This window comes from Mesoplodon densirostris, chromosome 2 (assembly GCF_025265405.1).
Source record: "Mesoplodon densirostris isolate mMesDen1 chromosome 2, mMesDen1 primary haplotype, whole genome shotgun sequence".
Taxonomy (NCBI): domain Eukaryota; kingdom Metazoa; phylum Chordata; class Mammalia; order Artiodactyla; family Ziphiidae; genus Mesoplodon; species Mesoplodon densirostris.
In genome coordinates, this window is record NC_082662.1 from 6,329,018 (window position 1) to 6,347,173 (window position 18,156).

Consider the following 18,156-nt stretch of genomic DNA (forward strand, 5'->3'; position numbering starts at 1 on the left):
TACTCTTTAAAAATAGATAAATAAAAGTTTAAAAGTCATCTAATTTTTAAAGACCTCCCCTTTCCCCCAACATCAGCAGCAAAAAAGTTTCTTACATGCAAATTTCTTAACTGCTTCACTTACACAAGGGAATCAGCCACTCTCTCTCTCAGATTACCCTAGTCACAACTGGACCACTGCCCAGTCAAACATCCAGAGTTTAGACTCTCAGAATGAAGAGAGTCAAAGCTCTGCTCCATGTTAATGGGAGGAACTATAGGACCACAGTACTTGCTGCCAAAATGCAGGGCCTGTTTCTGTGGGTAATCACTTCTGCCTTGAGTGGAAAATCCCAACTCTACCTGCACCTACCCCAGGACAAGTTATTAAGGGAAGAGGTATGGCACGTCAGTCTTTGTACCCACTTCTTGCCAACCTCTCAAAATATTTACATTTCTTCTTCATGTATAGGGGTTCCAGTGAAAGAAACACTTAAAAACACTGTAGTATTAAATATGCAAACTTCATATTAATAAGCGAAGTTCATCCTTCAAATAAAAAGGTTTCTGTTAGAAACTTCAGTAGGGTCTAGGCTAGCCTAACTCACATATTTTGGCTGCATGTCAAAAGATAAAGAGGAAAACAGTTTTTATATGAAGTGAGACATCAGGAATTCCCTGGCAGTCCAGTGGTTAGGCTTCCACGCTTTCACTGCCGTTGGCCCGGGTTCGATCCCTTGTCGGGGAACTAAGATCCCACAAGCTGCATGGTGCGGCCAAAAAAAAAATAAATAAAAGGAAATATGACATGAGTTACAATTGTGTTTCTAGGACAAAATGGAAGACGGGAAGAGGGAAGCCATATTGGGAAATTCTATTATTGATCATGAAAATAAGCCCAGATACTTTTTTATATGTTTGAAATACTCTGTAACCCTTTGAAAAGCAAAATCAAGCCCTATTTAACAGTGAAACAATTTACAGCTTTAACAGAATGAAAACCACATTATTTTAAGAATGAATGTGACATATAGGATTAAGAATCTGCAAGTCTTCATCCTTGTAAACAGCAGGGCTTCCTGAACTTTACTCTGCATTCCAATCACCTGGGGAGCTTATTAAAATGCAGAGTCTGCGTCAATAGGAATGGACAGGAGGCTGAGAGGCTGCAATTTTAACAAGCTCCAGGTGATGACGATAATGCTGGTCTGAGGACCACACTGAGAGCGGTGAGAACACACATCATTTGCAGTCGAGGTCTCTGGCTTAAAATCAAGTATGTTATGTGGCTGTAACAAATTTGTGTCCTCAATAGTATCAACCGGTTCAGGAAGTCCACATTTTGTTATGTAACATTAGATTAAGCATTAATGAGGCTAGAAAGTTTGTTTATCTAAGGTTATAACCTGAAGTTAAATAAAACGCTAGTATTAAATGCTAGAGTCATTTTTAACCTCTTAATATTAACAGAATCCCAATTACTCGGTCTCTTGTTTTTTTAAGTATCTTTTAAATTTTTATTTATTTTTATTTTTGACTGCCCAACACGGCAGGCCTGCAAATGGCTCATCTTCCCTGCTGCAATGCCAGCTCCCTGTGGGGCACGGGTGGCACCTCGCTTCTCTTTACAGACATGCCACCATTACAGCACTCAGTGGTACACAAAATTTTCTAAAATTGAACCATATGGCACGTTTAACTAGCTCTGAAAATGGGAATATTTATTTTATTATTCATTGGGTCTTCGTTGTCGCGCACGGGCTTTCTCTGGTTGCGGAGAGCGGGGGCTACTCTTAGTTGCAGTGCACGGGCTTCTTGTTGTGGTGGCTTCCCCTGTTGCAGAGCACGGGCTCTAGGCGCACGGGCTTCAGTAGTTGTGGCACGTGGGCTTCAGTAGTTGTGGCACGTGGGCTTCAGTAGTTGTGGCACGTGGGCTCAGTAGTTGTGGCTCGTGGGCTCTAGAGTGCAGGCTCAGTAGTTGTGGCACACGGGCTTAGTCGCTCTGCGGCATATGGGATCTTCCCGGCCCAGAGCTCGAACCCGTGTCCCCTGCATTGGCAGGCAATCGGATTCTTAACCACCACGCCACCAGGGAAGTCCCTGATTACTCGGTCTTAAAGCCCTTTCTCCATAGTGGTTATTCTTTGATGAGGGAACATGCTCTCTGCAAAAGATATTTTGCCTGAAGAAACAAACAACTAACATTCAGTAGTTATGCATATACTTAATAGAATTCGTTCCCAGAAATGTGGCTGAGAAAGATGGTTGATTTTCATGTTATTTCTCAAAATTTTAAATCTCCAATACTTTTCATCCTATCACCCAAGGTTAAAAAAGCTCAAAACATCAAAAACAGCTGCCCCTTGGTCTCATTAAAAAAAAACAAAAACAAACAAAAAAATAGTGACACGTTTTCAATAGAGAAAGTCAACATAAAAGACTTCCATTTCCACAAGTCACTTACGATTCCCCACTTCCTGTCCTACTACTAGACTGAATTATTAAGAACCTCCTCTCTGGTCCCCGTCTCGTTGGTGCTGCTCAAGAATGCTCACCTCCCATGCTCTCACCTCTCTTCTCAAAAGACTTCAATGGGTCCCCAAACGCACTCTTGGGAGAGAGTGCAAGGTCCCCCCAAGTCTACCTCCAAGTCATAAGCTTGGCCTAAATCCCACTGCATCAGCTCGTGCAGCCTTCTCTCCGACCACACTCATGGACTTGCCGGGCACGTTTTGCAATTTCCTCTCCCCATGCCTTTGCTCGTGATATTTCCAACAGCTGGAAAGTCGCTATTCTTCCACCCTCCCAACCATGGCCTATATCCTTCCTTCCTTCGAAGCTCAGTTCAAACACCACATCCTCCAATTAGCCTTCCAGAAACCCCCAGGCTCTGTGCTCACTCTGTGGGACCCAGACCTCTACCAGGGCCCTAAGCACAAACTGCCAAACACGGCAGGCCTGCAAATGGCTCATCTTCCTGCTGCAATGCCAGCTCCCTGTGGGGCACGGGTGGCACCTTGCTTCTCTTTATAGACATGCCACCATTACAGTGCTCAGTGGTATACAAAATTTTCTAAAATTGGACCATATGGCACGTTTAACTAGCTCTGAAAATGGGTGAAAATGGATTTCTGGCATAGTAAATATTAAGGCACCAGTAACTGGGTTTACAAATAACATGAGCTTCATCTCTGTTGGGCTAGATATTCAAAAATAAAACTAAGAGATGAGAAAGAGAGTCAAGAGTGTGTGCCTGTTCCCCTGCTCCATCCAGGGGCTAATAATCCTCTAGGGGCACCTCTTCTCCCTATCAAGCCGGGGTGGATCAAATTGTCTTCTCACTAAGGTTAGCTGCCGCTGAGACAGGTCACTAAGTGCGTGCTCCCTGTCTACGATGCAATGCTGGCTGAATCTGTCCAAGCGCCAGCAGACAGAGCTTTACACAAAGGCCAGCCAGGATTCAAGGGACAACCACCCCAGTGTCAGACACGGAAAAGTCTTTGGTTCAAACAACAAAGAGATGTTCTCAGCATGAAAGAAGATACTATATATGTCACTGTCACCTGAGTAATCATCTCATGTTTTTGAAGAAAACTACAATGTGTAAAAATCAAACGAAAAATTATTTTTGGAACACCTATGATTTTGTGTTATTTGTAACATGGATTCCCCTCCTGGTAATTAAGATTCAACACTATTAGGTCTCCTGTTTTTTCAGGCATTACCTTAGCATCAAAGGTCATGTGACTCATCAAGCCAAAGATTACACGGCAGTGCTTAAAGCAGAACCCAAGAAACCTCGTTCTCCATCATTTTCTCAGAAGCTCAGCTACGGGGCGCTCACTGTGATTTATACAAATGTACTAATACCCAAGATTCTGATGTGGTTTAGGTCAAAGAGTGTCTTGAGAGAGGAGAAGCATACAGCCAAGGGGAACCTGAGATGCTTAGCAAAAATTCTTTACCGTATTTTACTACTAATTATACATCTTATAAGCATTTGCGGGAGGCAAACAGTTCTAGAGGAAGGGAGAACAGGGAGAAAGATAATCAACTATAGGATATTTGCACGACTGTGATACTAAACTATCTGAGGTTAACATGTAATACCCACTCAACTAAACCTCTATAAACAGTTGGTTTTCCACAATCACAGCCACTATTCCCACTTCAGTGGGCAGCAGTGTTCAGAGAAAAGCCAGATTTAGCTCCTGAGTAATAAACACCAGAAACCAAAAGAGCTGGGAGAGCTCTCCGTGTCCGTGCCTACCAGGAAGCTCTGAATGTACATCGGCACCGAGTGGCCTGGTAAGCGTGGAAGTCTCCTCAACAAAGCTTCAACACAGAGGAATTCCATCTTTTAGACTAGGCAGTGCCCCCCACCCACTCTGTTTTTCAATTAAATGGGTTTTCTGCAAGACAGATTAATGAAAAACAGGTAATTTCTTTTTATATAGGTTCAATATGTTTACAAGCAGAATATAATTCTGTACTTTTCATAGCATTTAGCTACTTTACATATTATTCAAGGTAGATAAGAACAATCATTTTCCAGTGTTTTTATGCACTCTTTATATAGAGAGTATCTCATTTAAATTCTCAAAACAATTCTGGGCGGGGAGACCCAAGAGGGAGGGGATATGTGTATACATGTAGCTGATTCACTCTGTTCTACAACAGACACTAACACAACATTGTAAAGAATTATACTCCAATAAAAAATATTTAATTTAATTTAAAAATTAAAAAAAAATTCTAAGGGGTAGCAGGATCACCCCATTGTACAGACTCAGACATTAAAGGACAGGAGGCTGAATAATCCGCTTAAGGCCCTATGGCAGGTAAGTGGCAGAGGAGAGAAGAACCATCACTTTGGTCTCAGGCACAGCGACAACCAAAGATGTACAAACATTTTATAAAGATTCTAACACCAATAAAATTCTCATGCAAAGACACACCATTTTAGAGAAAATAATTTCCTAGACCGTGTCAGGATTTGACCTGAACTTCCCAATGAACAGCTCAAAGAAGACTGCCCAGTTAAAAGAGATCATCAAGTACTATAGTTACTGGTAAGGCCAAGAATAGAACACAGGTCTGCTGACCCTGTGCCCATGCCCAATCAGGCGTGTTCTTTTGGATGCTGACACCCTTCTGAAGTTTCAAGTTGGTTGAGAATAGCAAAGAAATGAGTTAATAATTCCGGTAAATAGAAGACAATATGGAAAGTATCTAGGTTAGTGGGATTTACTGTGTGTGTGTGTGTGTGTGTGTGTGTGTGTGTGTGTGTGTGTGTGTGTGTGTGTGTGTGTGTGTGTGTGTGTGTGTGTGTGTGTGTGTGTGTGTATATACACACATACACATACACACACACACACACATACATATATGTATTTTTAAAAGGCATGACCATATGAAGGTTTCTACCTAGGAAGTTTTGAACCAAGAACACTGGTACCTAGTGTTTTCTCATCTTCTGCAGCAAAAATGAAAAATAACCTTTGTCCTCCCCTCTGTATGACTTGTGAATGATTAGCCTGGCCATGTTGATAACTAAGGAAAATATGAGTGCTGCTCCCAGCTGACTAGAATACTTAAGATTTATCCTACTACCAACCTCCTCCAATTCCATGCAAAAGACAGCAGGACACTAGGAACAGTTAGCCAATGTTCAGCCCTAATAAATTCTCCAGTGCTGCAAACAACCCTCCCATCAGCTCCAATGACTGTGCCCTGAGGAAGAGGCTGGAAACAGGAAGACTGCTGGGTGCCACAGGAGATGGGAGGATTGGAGCCACACGGCTGGGAAACAGGGACTGCAGAGAAGTGATGGGGAAGCGTCTCAGGAAAGAGGCGCCTGGAAAAAACCAGAGAACCTGCTCAAAAGGTTGCTGTACTGAGAACTTCTGTGTGGCAAAAAAAAGAGGCTACTACTGAGTCAGACATCAAAAAGAATAAGCGACAACCAAGAGCACGAGGAAAAACAGATTAGAAGACCATTCCCTAGGTTAAAGGTTATTCAGATCCCTTTTCACAGGGGAGATAAAATGCAAAGTGTCTGGCATTTCCAAATGTTAGAGACCAGATTTTAGATTCAATGCTTAATCTTGCTATTAAGTTTACTTTTTAAAAGAAAAAGATAAAATAACTGTAGAGGGATATCTTGTATCAAATTCTTCATGTTTTGCAACTTTTAGCAGAGCATAGGGAGAGAGAAAATTGAGTTGAGAGGTTATAATCTGGCCCCTCACATCAGCTCAAATCTACTCAATAATCTCTCTCATTTTCACTCCAGTTGGGCCAAACCAAAATTCCTATACTTTACAGGGTAAAGCCTTTTTAGTTTTTACTTCAAATAACTGAAATCCTCAGAAAACGTAAAAAGCATTTCTTTCACTGCTCCACATTAAACACCTCTTACCACTCTGCTCTGGAAAGAGCAAAAAGTAACTTGATTATACAGACTGATAATATATTTTAGTTTAATGTCCATAAACAAGCTTTTTTTTTCAACTATCCTCAAAATGACCCATCTCAGCATATTTACATGTATAATAAATACTGAAATTTTAATCTAATTATGATTGATTAATGCAAACCACCAATTTATACGAGGCTATACTTGAAATCTCAGAATGCTTCTCCCCTATTATGAGGTCTGTTTATAAGGTGCTGTACAGAAAACGTGTCCAGAAACAGTAGGTTTAAAAAAAAAAACTGAATAAAAGAACCAAAATTGAATAAGAGGAAATCAGTAAACAGTACCCAATACCCAATTAGAAAACCAAAACCCAAACCAACCCACCAGCTTTTGTCATGGGTGTTCTTCATGGATATTCTCCTCCATCCACTCCCAAAAGCTGAGGTGGGGGAAGCAGCACTCAATGTCTAAATATTCACCTCCCATCCCCAAGTCCTGAAGTGAACTTCTGTAGTACTTGGGCCATAGGCACTGGGAAGTGGCTGGCCTACTCCACCCCCCTCCCCCCCCCCCCCCCCCCGTCTCCCCTATTCCTTGGCCTAGCTGCAAGGAGGACTCTCCCCACCCTCCTCCAATACCACCTGTAGGAAACCACAGGCACATTCAGGTAAGACTGAATGAATCTCCTGCTAGCATTCTCTTTACATAACTTCACTCCCAAGACTCTTTAGCAAACCCGCCTACCCCAAGTTTAACAAGAGCGCTCATCAGACCTGAGTCTCAGCTTTGTGAAATATCAAAGGAATTTTTAAAAGCCTCATTTCAAGCAACTTACAGGGATCCTTCTGTATCTGTCCAATAAAAAGTGCAAACTTTGGGCTTCCCTGGTGGCGCAGTGGTTGAGAGTCCGCCTGCCAATGCAGGGAACACGGGTTCGTGCCCCGGGTCCGGGAGGATCCCACATGCCGCGGAGCGGCTGGGCCCGTGAGCCATGGCCGCTGGGCCTGCGCGTCTGGAGCCTGTGCTCCACAACGGGAGAGGCCACAACAGTGAGAGGCCCGCGTAACGCCAAAAAAAAAAAAAAAAAAAGTGCAAACTTTTAGGGCTGGAAAATTAGGTACAACTACTCTTCAAAACATAGCAACATTAAAAAAAAAAAAACAGTCCCCAGAGAATTTAAAGTATATTGAGCTACAAATCTCTTAGCTCTATTGTTTGTTGATGACTTTTGTCAATAACCAAATCCAAACTAGCGATAAATGATATTTTCTATTTCAGCCACTGTATTTAAAATTAGATGTTAACTCCCCAACACCCCAGACTCCCCCCCGCAAAAAAAACGTCTGTTGCCAAAGACTCTTCTGTTCTGAAATCCACCTTCTTGGGGATATGCATAACCAGTCACTTCACCATCTAGAATCCTGAGCTAAAACTAAAAGTGAAGGAAGTAAAATGAATAGAATCCTCGAGGCCAGCACAACACAGGGTTAAAGGAAACCATTTCACAAGATCAAGTGCGGAGAAGCAGCAGGAGCGAAGAGGAAAAAATCAAGTTACATAAAGTCCAATTGTACTCACTGTTTCCTTATTGGGAAGCAGCTCCTTTCGAATTCTGAAGAAGTTCTTGCCGTACTGCCTGAGCCCCTTAACGAAGCGTTTCTGTGATAAAAAGAAACAACAAATGGGATGTAAAAGCCAAAAACAACACAGGATGTCAGCAAAGATCTCTGCAATCAGCAGAATAACAACCCCAAAGAAGTCCGAGCTAGGGAACGTCGACACGGCCGGGGGAATATTTCAGCAGCACGGCCGGGACCCGCGCCCAGACGGCCTCCGTCAGATCCCCAGTCCCGCAGTCGGACAGGCTGAGGAGGACGTCCCGTGTCTGAGGCAAGCAGCCGTCTGTGCCTTCGCTGCCTCCGGTCTCTGCATCGGTCCACGGAGGTATAAACAACACATACGCTCCGTGCTTCCATCAATAAAACAGCACAACTGGTCCCCACCTGAGAACGAAGCTTCCCAAAGTGCCGAGCTGAAGGGGGGAACGGGACCAAAGCTGGAGACTTTTCTCCAGAAGGGCACCCTGGAGGCTTCAAAGGCCTTTCGTTAGTCCGGGAAATTCACCAGGACGGCAGCAGCACCGCGGCAGCCCACCGGGCCCGAACCCCAGCCGGCCTGCCTGCCCCGCCACGCCGGCCGCAAGAGCCGCCCCGGGGCACCAGGCACCCAAACACCAGCACCCCTCTTCCTTCCCAGCTCCTCCCCGCCCCCGTTCCCTCGGCGGCCCGGGGACTTTCACTTTGTCCCACTCCTCCCAGGCAGCCCCTCCCCGCCGCAGCGGGGCCACAGCCGGAACCCCGGACCCCACCTCGGTCCGCGAAGCCGGGTCCCGCGCGGCCGATCGCCAGCAGCCACAGGTACGCGGGGCCGCCGCGGGCCGCACTCAGGGTCCGGGTGGCGGGAGGCCGCGCCTGTCACTCGGCTCGCGCTCGGGCTCCGGCTCCACAAAGCGCAGGGCGGAGGCGGCCGGGCGGCTCGGCGTGTGACCGCGGCGGGGCCGCGCGGCGCGGGGCGCGGGGCTGGGGCGGCCGCCGCCGCCGCCGCCGCCGCCGCCGCCGGGGGAGGAGGCCGGAGCGGCGCGCAGAGCCCAGCGCGGCCGCGGGCGGCTGCAAAAGGCGGCCTGGATCGCCGCGCCGCCCGCCGGCCCGGCTCCGGCCCCCGCCCCGAGGCTCCGCGCGGGACCCCGGCGCCGGTACCTCGGTTTCCTCCTTCCAAAAAGCGGGAGTCGACCCGGGCGGCGGAGCACGGAAACTTCCTCCCCGCCGCGGCGGGCGCGAGCAGAGGGCGCCCGCGGGGCTGGCTCCGGGCTGGGGCCCTCCCCGGGCTGCTCCGTCTCCGGGCCTACCCCCGGGCCTCCCCCCGGGCGGGCAGAGTCAGCAGCGCACGCCCGCCGCCCCCGGGCTGCGAAGCGTGGGGGCTGGCCCCGACGACCCCCGAGGTCCCTCCGGCCCGGGATTGTGGGCGGCCGCTCCCGCCCGGCCCAGGCCTCAGCCGGCACCTCGCAGGGCGCCGTTTCACAACTAAATCACCGCGGAAGCTTCCCAGCCAATAAATCACCTGCCCACCGGGAGGGGAGTCCCTCCCACTCCCCGCGGTTGAGACCAGCCGGGCGAATTCAGTGAAGAGCCAGACTTGGCCGGGAAGACCGATCTGCAACCTCCTACTCCATTCCTGGAGGCTCTGCATTTTCAGATTTCACCCCTTTCTAAGATATGACTCATCACTGTCAGTTTTCAACGTAATTCGTATAGTTCAAAAGGAAAAATCCGACAAGGCACCAGAAAGAAGCAAGCTCTGCTCTAGTCTGAAGCAGTGACCCTCGTTACCTGAAAAAAGTATCATTTATATGCTCAGCACGCATCCCGGGCTGCGTGCAGAGCATCTCCACATCTCCATCGGGATGTGGAGAGGAACGAGACGGCCCTGCCCTCAAGGAGCAGGCCTGGCAAACAGGTAAACAGATCAATCTCTGGGCCCCAACGAAAAGCAGCAGAGGAACAAAGGGCGGCAGGTGGGGTCAGGAGGAAGAAGCAACTTACTCTGCTGCCGTCGTAGGGGCGAGACAAGGGGGAGCATGAACTTGCCAGGTGGGCTCAGCAGGGCTCCAGGCAGAGGGGTCAGCCAGGAAGGGCACACAGATCACCCTGGGAACTGCGACGAGGACAGGGTGTGCGGAGTGGCGTCCCAGCAGGTAAGACTGAAGAGGGGGAGAGGGTCAGGTTGCAAAGAGCCTTCCAGGCCAGGCTGAGGAGTCCTGCTCCTAGCTGTAGGCCAGCGGAGCAGTGTAAGCAAGAGCGTTCCACGAAAAGACGGCACAGAGACTGCTCTGGTGGCCGTGTGGCCCTCGGCGTGCATTAGGGACAGACCGGCTGCAATGCAGTTAAAGAGGCTGGAGAGGGAGCCCAGGTGTGAGACGAGGATGACCGGAGCTCAACCTCGGCCTTCAGAGTTAATGCTTCTTAATCTACTCGTTACGAAGTTCAGTGCTGAGTGAGCACCTAACACTGGGAGGAATTTTTAAAATAACAACAACAAAAAAGGTAGCCATGGACCTTTATTAAAACGGATTCCTTTTTAGCAGGTAAGATAAATGTGTGTGAGGCGATTACAGAACCATCTGAGACTTAGGTCGGCCAAGCACGAAGCAGTGAAAGGCAGCTCACCAGTGCTGAAAGGGAGCCGAGAAGAGGGACGGGCTGTTGCTCAGAACGCCTTCACGGAGGCAGATCGCGGAAGAGCAGACAGCATTTGCAGGCGTGGAGGGGTGGGAAGGCCCTCCAGGAGAGACAGAGGCAGAGAACAGGAAGTGGTGATCAGACAGGGAGAGTCTACACAAAGCTGAGGTGGGCTCTGGCGTGAGTCAGATGGTGGAATGGCAGGGCCGTGCGTGTGTGCGGACACGCAACAGGTTCACCAGGAGAGGCCGGCCCAGTGAAGGAGCGTCTGAGAAAGGCTGAACCTGGAAGCGCAGGGTAATGTGGGAGAGTTCTGCAAACGTGAGTTCAGACCCTGATTCCTCCACTTGTTATAATCCTCTGAACAGCATCCACTCGACAGTTATTAAGTGCCTACTATACGTCAGGAGCCGCAAAGTCCTCACAACCTAGAAGGAAGTACTGCTCTTATCTCCATTTTACCGACAAGGAAGCTGAGGCACCGTGGGTTAACCAACCAGACCAAGGTCACCCACCTCCTCAGCGGTCAAGGCAGAATTCAAACCCGGGCTCCAAAAGCCATGCCCTGCAGCACTACTGCCACAGTTTCGGTGAAGTGGGCTAAGAGTCTACAGAGGTAAGCGATTTCAGTCATGGTCCCGTGGTCTGCCCTTTCCTGCTGGCCCACCAAATCAAATCAACTCTTCAGTGTTCTTCCTGAGAAAGGTCTTTCAGTGCCTTCCTTTCCCGCTCATTCCAGCAGCAGTCCCAGGCCAAACCCTTACCTCCTTTCCCGCTCATTCCAGCAGCAGTCCCAGGCCAAACCCTTACCTCCTTTCCTACTAGCTAGCCCACTAACCCATCTCTCCCATCCAGCCATTTACAAGCCTCTGCTGAGGAATTTTTCAAAACCACGGATTTCATCCTGAGTCCTACACCATCTTGCCCCCAGGCCCTACCTAAGAATAGCTCTTTGACCTCTTCAGGGTGGTGTTTAACCCTTAGCCCTGCATTCAAGGCGCACCAGGATCCTGTGCTGGCCTACCTTTCCAAACAGATGTCCAGTAATGCCAACTGGCCCATGCTACCACCTCTGTCTGAACTTCTGACACTGGGGTACCTTTAGTACTTCTCTCCACAGCCTACCTCCAGTTCACCTCAAACTCAAGCTCAAATCCCTCCCACTCCAAAATGAGACTTCCCTGACCGTCCCCATCCCCATTCACTTCGCATTTATTTATTTGTAAAAGGCCTCATGTACTCATAGTGTCTATGAGCTCTGAAAAGACAGGAATTGTATCTTTTTTTTTTTTTTTTTCTGTACGCGGGCCTCTCACTGTTGTGGCCTCTCCCGTTGCGGAGCACAAGCTCCGGACGCGCAGGCTCAGCGGCCATGGCTCACGGGCCCAGCCGCTCAGCGGCATGTGGGATCCTCCCGGACCGGGGCACAAACCCATGTCCCCTGCATCGGCAGGGGGACTCTCAACCACTGCGCCACCACGGAAGCCCAGGAATTGTATCTTATACCACCTTACCTCCCTATAGCATTAGGCAGCTGGAGCTCCCAAGTCTGTGATACACAGATGAAACAAACCATGAGATGACAAGAGCCTGGGCAAGGGTGGGCACGGTGGAAATAGACTGTTAAATGCCAAAGGGTCCATTTTGAACTTTGATAACAAAGTTGATCTTATTGGCTCCATGACACCAAACTTTGCTGATTTTTCTCATATCATCTGGTGGCTTAATTCTCTCCTCAACCTCTGAGTCTCCCCAAGGCTTTGTTCCAGGTTTTCTGCTCTGAGACTCCCTCCCAATATGACTTCCACCACTCCCATGGCTCTAAATCTATGGTCCAAGCCCACTGGGAGCACTTGTCTCATACACATTTCAAACTAACTACTTCCAGAAATATGGATTTGACATCTGATGGTGAACACAGACCACTGCTGTCGGTGTATATCAATGACTATGCTATCAAATACAAAGCACCACTGGCCCCACTTTTTTTAAAAAAAGGAAGTAAAAGCTTCATGTGGCCTGTACTGTTACTTCTCTATGGAAAGCCACAAGGCCTCAAAACTGGCAAAACATCTGCTTCTCAGAGACCAGCCTTTACCTTGTGGTTTACCAGAAATGTAGAGTAGCCTTTAAAATCGAAACAAAGCCAACCCACTCAGAGTGGTCAATGATTAGAATAGGTCAGTATGTTAAACAGCTTACTGAGGCTGTAGTCTCCGTTCCCTCTATTCATTCATCTCTCTGCAAATGAAGACCCTGACGTTTGTTTAAGACTTTAATTTCATAATTAACACTATCGACTCACAAACAGACAGGTACTGGAAGCTTCTAAACGAAAGTTCACAGACGCGGTCTGTTTCTTAATAGCATTCTAGCAGTTGAGTTGAAATTCAGCATTTCCAGTGCTGAGATTCAAGGCCTCATGAATTATGTCTCCGTCCATTAGCTGTTCTGTCCCTGACGGTGTATAGACGTTAGACTGCTAAGATGCCAAGGGTGCAGGAGAAAGAAGACTGCTCCTTCCCAAGGCGGGAGCTGTGGCTGGGCCGCTGCTCCAAGTGCAGGGCAGCCCCACTTCTTACGCTCCACAGGCTTGCCGTCCGGCCACTCTCAGACCCATGAGCTGAGGTTCTCCGGGTGTTGGCACTGGTTTCTCTGGTGCTCTTTGTTTTCAATCAACCTGTGTGTTTCTTGGGAGCACAAGACAAGTCCTTTTCTATTTCTCAATCCTCATAGCCAGATGAGACCCAAATATACATACAGATTTATTAACGGCAAGGAGACTGTTCTTTGATTTGTTTTACAACTTAGTTTGTGACTGCGCTCCAATTTTGATTTTATCTATTGAAATATATTTTGACGTACAACACTGTGTTACAAGATATACAACATGTTAATCTGATACGTTCATACACTGTAATATGATTGCCATTGTAGTGATAATCAGGTTTCGTAATTACTCCCCAGTTTTTAGACACATTGCTATAGTTTTCTATTGTTGAGCTGAAACTTCATATCACCATCAGAAGTTACCTACCTATAAGTTTCTGGTAGAGAACATTTAATTCTTGGCTTTAAAAAAAGTGAGTTACCTGAACACAGTGCTTGCTGTTAAATTTGGGTCTGAGTAGCATCGGGAGGGCTCTATTTCTCATTTTCGGTAGAATGGAAGGAATGTGAGATTCAAACTCAGAAGTCCTAGGATCTGGTCTGCTTCTCTGTTCCGCTGAGTAATTCTGACATGGCTGTTTAGACACAGCCACTTTTGAAATGGGAGATACGTAATAGGGATAAACATAATTGGGTCAAAGTGCGATAACATTCTCTCTTACGATAAAGTAACAAGTTCAAAAGTTCCGCTCATTATTGCTGAGCCTGCCCTAGCTCAGAGCCTCCCAAGCCCTGTGCCCAGGGGCGATGACGGCCTCACTGGCTGCCCAGACACTGACTGTCTCCCACCGGGGGTGGGGGGAAGGGGTGGACCAGGGTTGGCCTGGGGCAAAAGCAGCTTCACTGTTATGTGTCAGGATGAGAGAAAGGTAGGGAGACACCAGCTATTCAACATGAAAAGCAGCCAGCACTGAGTCGTGCTCCAATGGCAGGCACTCTCCTAAGGGCTCTACACGAACTGACTCACTGAAGCACCGCAATAACCTTTCGAGGCAGGGGCTACTAATGTCTCCATTTTACAGATGGGAAAACTAACCACGTGTCACCAAATCCTTGAACCAGGGTGCGAGGGTCAAGACTGACCAACGTAAACAGTCAGGGAACTTCAGGGATGGGGTGAAGGCTAAGAATGGAGTTGAGGAGAGTGTGTGGATCAGGGCTATGATGGGCAACTGCTGCCTGCGTTTGCATTTCAAGATTTTAAGTGTTTCCCAAAGGTCTACGAATGGACAAATAAAGGCTATATTCTCGAAACTTAATTTATTCTTGTCTCGGTTTGTTCATCTTTTAAACTGGCCATAAAATACCTGCCCTACGTATCTCAAAAAAAGATTACTCTTAATATCAAATTGGATTGCACACAGAGGAGTGCTGGGTCGATGAGGCCAAAGAATAAGGTGCGCTTATCTCCCTCGTGTGCACGTGCAACTCCCAACGCGGCTCATCTCAAGTGCTGGATCTGACCTGTGTCTACAGCAGAGGAGAGGAGCTGGGGAAAGGGGCAGTGCTGCAAAAATGGCTACAAGATAACTCTGCATTAACCCCTGGCTGAGAGCTTTCAAAATTAACTCCCTCTGGTGAATTTTAACTAGTGTATCCCAGTCAGAAACTCACCAGGACTTCTGAAAAGCGACTCTTACTCAGTCCTCTTACATAACTGTTTGGAAAACACTGCAGGTATTAAAGTGAGTCCCACTGTGAAAATGGCTCCTGCTCTACCCTGTTTTCCGCACAAAATTTTATGTTAATGACTTGCTGCTTCTCAGGGGACTGAAGAGCAGGCAGATCTGCAAGTAAGCAAACCACAGTTGCCCCCAGTGGAGAGACAAAAGTGTAAGCCCACAAGCCAGGCAGAGAGTAAGAGGAGTTGTCCACTGGCCTTCTGGAGGTGTAGAGAAGCAGCAGCAGCAGAAAACTGAAGACGTTTCCTCAATGTGGGCTTATGCTAATGAGGGGTAGGGAGGAAAAAGAGAAGACTGATGCCAAGCAGAAGAAATAAAAGCCTTTCCAACATCTGTATTCCAGGACGCCTACCTGTTCATTCAACAGTGGCTCTCTCTGAGCAACCACCAGATGAAAACCTATTGCATTTCATCCATATAATCCTGTTTGTTACAGACTCCCATCACCCCATATCGAAAACACGCTTCCGGCTGGAGGTACACTATTGATACTGCTTTGAAACGTATCATTTGGGTTTTGATTTAAAATATTTAACACATCAACGAAAGGGCGACCCAGGTAAAGCATGACGTTTTCAATAAACAGCAGCAGAAGCAGTGTGTCTGAGAGGAGACAGGCCAGCAAGCCATGGTGGGCATCTCCGAGATTTCTGGTATGTTGCTCCTAATTTCTTGTTGACTCTACTTTGTAAGTGCATGTTGAATTTACTAGCAGTATTCCAGAATAACTAGTTAATAGTTAAGTTCCATTCAACTAGTTATAGTTTAAAAATCACAAGGATCACAATCGAAAGTAATAACCACAGGGCTTCCCTGGTGGCACAGTGGTTAAGGGTCTGCCTGCCAATGCAGGGGACACGGGTTCGAGCCCTGGTCTGGGAGGATCCCACATGCCGCGGAGCAACTAGGTCCGTGAGCCACAACTACTGAGCCTGCGCGTCTGGACCCTGTGCTCCGCAACAGAAGAGGCCGCGGCAGTTTGAGGCCCGCGCACCACCATGAGGAGTGGCCCCCGCTCGCCGCAACTAGAGAATGCCCTCGCACAGAAACGAAGACCCAACACAGCCAAGAATGAATAAATAAATAAATTTTAAAAATAAAATAAAGTAAAATAATAACCACATTTTTACTGATAGTTCTCAAGTCTCTCCAAGACCTGACATTTTCCCTAGCTCAGACTTGTCCTATGCTTTCTATCCAGAGTAACATCTTCCATTGTCTCAGGACATCACAGTCTCAACATGGATACTGGTGGGTCCCAGACCACATCCTTCTCAAGGCTCCTCAATACACTCTCCAACGTAGGTGTCACTGGGTCCATGCTACAGGTGGAGAATCTGGAAGTTTAGGTTAATTAAATATTCTGCCCCAATCCATAGCTAATCAGGAAGGGTGGAGAAGTAGAGAGATGAGATTTCAAAATAGGATTAATTGCTTGGAATCTAGGTGCAGAAAACTTTCTCTTGCATCTATACATATCAGAGGAATTAAAGGGTATTATCTGTCTTTAAAAAACAAAACAGAAAACCTCTAAAGGAAATTTTAGGTATAAACATACACAACTTGCTCTTTGAAGCAAAAGTGCCACAGATTGTATGCTGTATGTCCATGTTAAAATTTTTCCCACAAACGCTTGGCTTGGAGTGCATGGCTCTGCCACTAAATAATGACACCCTTGTATAGGTCACTAGGCCTCCCCCGGGCTTCCGTGTGCGCGTGTGTTAAGAGGAGTGGCGGGGGCTTCCCTGGTGGCACAGTGGTTGAGAGTCCGCCTGCCGATGCAGGGGACACGGGTTCGTGCCCCGGTCCAGGAAGATCCCACATGCCGCGGAGCGGCTGGGCCCGTGAGCCATGGCCGCTGAGCCTGTGCTCCGCAACGGGAGAGGCCACAACAATGAGAGGCCCCCGTACTGCAAACAAACAAATAAGAGGAGTGGCGGGCTTTCTCTCATCTCTCTGCAAAGCCTCAACAGTGGATGCCTAGTTCTCCATCACTGGGAGCTGCAGCCAGGCAGGTGGCCTCTCTCCTACACAGAGACAGGAGGATGGCTAAACTCTCTCCAGAAAGAGACCCTGTTAATGCATGATATGTTTTATCAACTGTCTTACCTGGAAATGCAGAAGATCAGTCTAAGATACCTTTTAACATTAAATAAATCCTAGGTTTTGCAAAAAGGACCTGTTTCCCCGCCTCGTCCCAAAAGATTTGATGGTCCTCAGAACAGAAGCCCCAGTACAAGCCTGTCCATTTCTAAGAGAAGTCCTCTCTAGGGTCAAATACAGCAGGTTTCAAATATTCAGCTGTTGTGGAGGAAAAATAGCAAAGAGTTCTTTTTCCTGGTTCCTTTACTTTCCAATCTTCCAAAGGCCAAAGAGTAAGAGAACGAGAACTGGGGGAGGTAGGTCTAATATGATCCTGCCCTGATTCTTCTACCTTCCTCAGTTCACGAGCATTGTGACAACAGACAGCTCTCCTGGTCTCATCACCGTTTTATCCCCCCGCCTCTGCCCACCCCCACCGAAGATTAGCTACAGAAACACAAAGGGTGACTCAAGTGCCAGGTCCTAAGGTGTTTGAGGCCAGCAAGAAGAGTCCAGCAGTCATCCTACCGCCCCCCCAAGCTGGCTCTGCTGACGTGCTCCAGAAATGTCTACAAAAGCTAGGCAGTTGTCAGCTCAACACTCACTCCCTGCCACGTCTGTAATAATAGTAGAATCCGAGAATATCAGAGTCGGAAGGAAGCTTTAGAACATCTAAGCTGGTCAAAGCTCTCACTTTACAGGCAAGGATCATACATTATTTAAAACAAAACAAACAAACTCACATACCCACAAAAGCTTTGTATTTGTGACAGACTCTTATTTCCGTCCCATCCTACATGCTGCTCCTACAGTGTGATGAAGACACTCCACTGAGATGTGGGTCTCTGTTCCCTGCCCTGGAGCCTGGGGGGATCTTTGTAACTATCCTGACCAACAGGGCACAACTGGCACTGGGAGCCTGAGGCTGGGGCATGCATAACAGGTAACACAGCTTCTGCTTGGCTCTCCCTCTCTGGACATGTGTCTTTGGAGCCCTGAGCCACCACGTTAAGAAGCACGGTTATCCAGAAGTCACCATGCTGGGGAGACCACCTAGGGAGGCGGAGAGAGAGAGAGAGAAGCCTCAG

The 18,156-nt window shown here is 47.6% G+C and overlaps 1 protein-coding gene across 5 annotated transcripts in view; it reads right to left on the reverse strand.

The window, feature by feature from the left end:
- RERE (arginine-glutamic acid dipeptide repeats) overlaps positions 1-18,156 on the reverse strand; it is a 429,369-nt gene that overhangs the window by 54,659 nt on the left and 356,554 nt on the right. For all 5 annotated transcript variants that reach the window (XM_060088920.1, XM_060088919.1, XM_060088918.1 and 2 more), the window contains one exon: positions 7,978-8,058. In XM_060088920.1, coding sequence (XP_059944903.1) covers positions 7,978-8,058 — 81 coding nt within the window. The remainder of the gene's footprint in view (positions 1-7,977; positions 8,059-18,156) is intronic.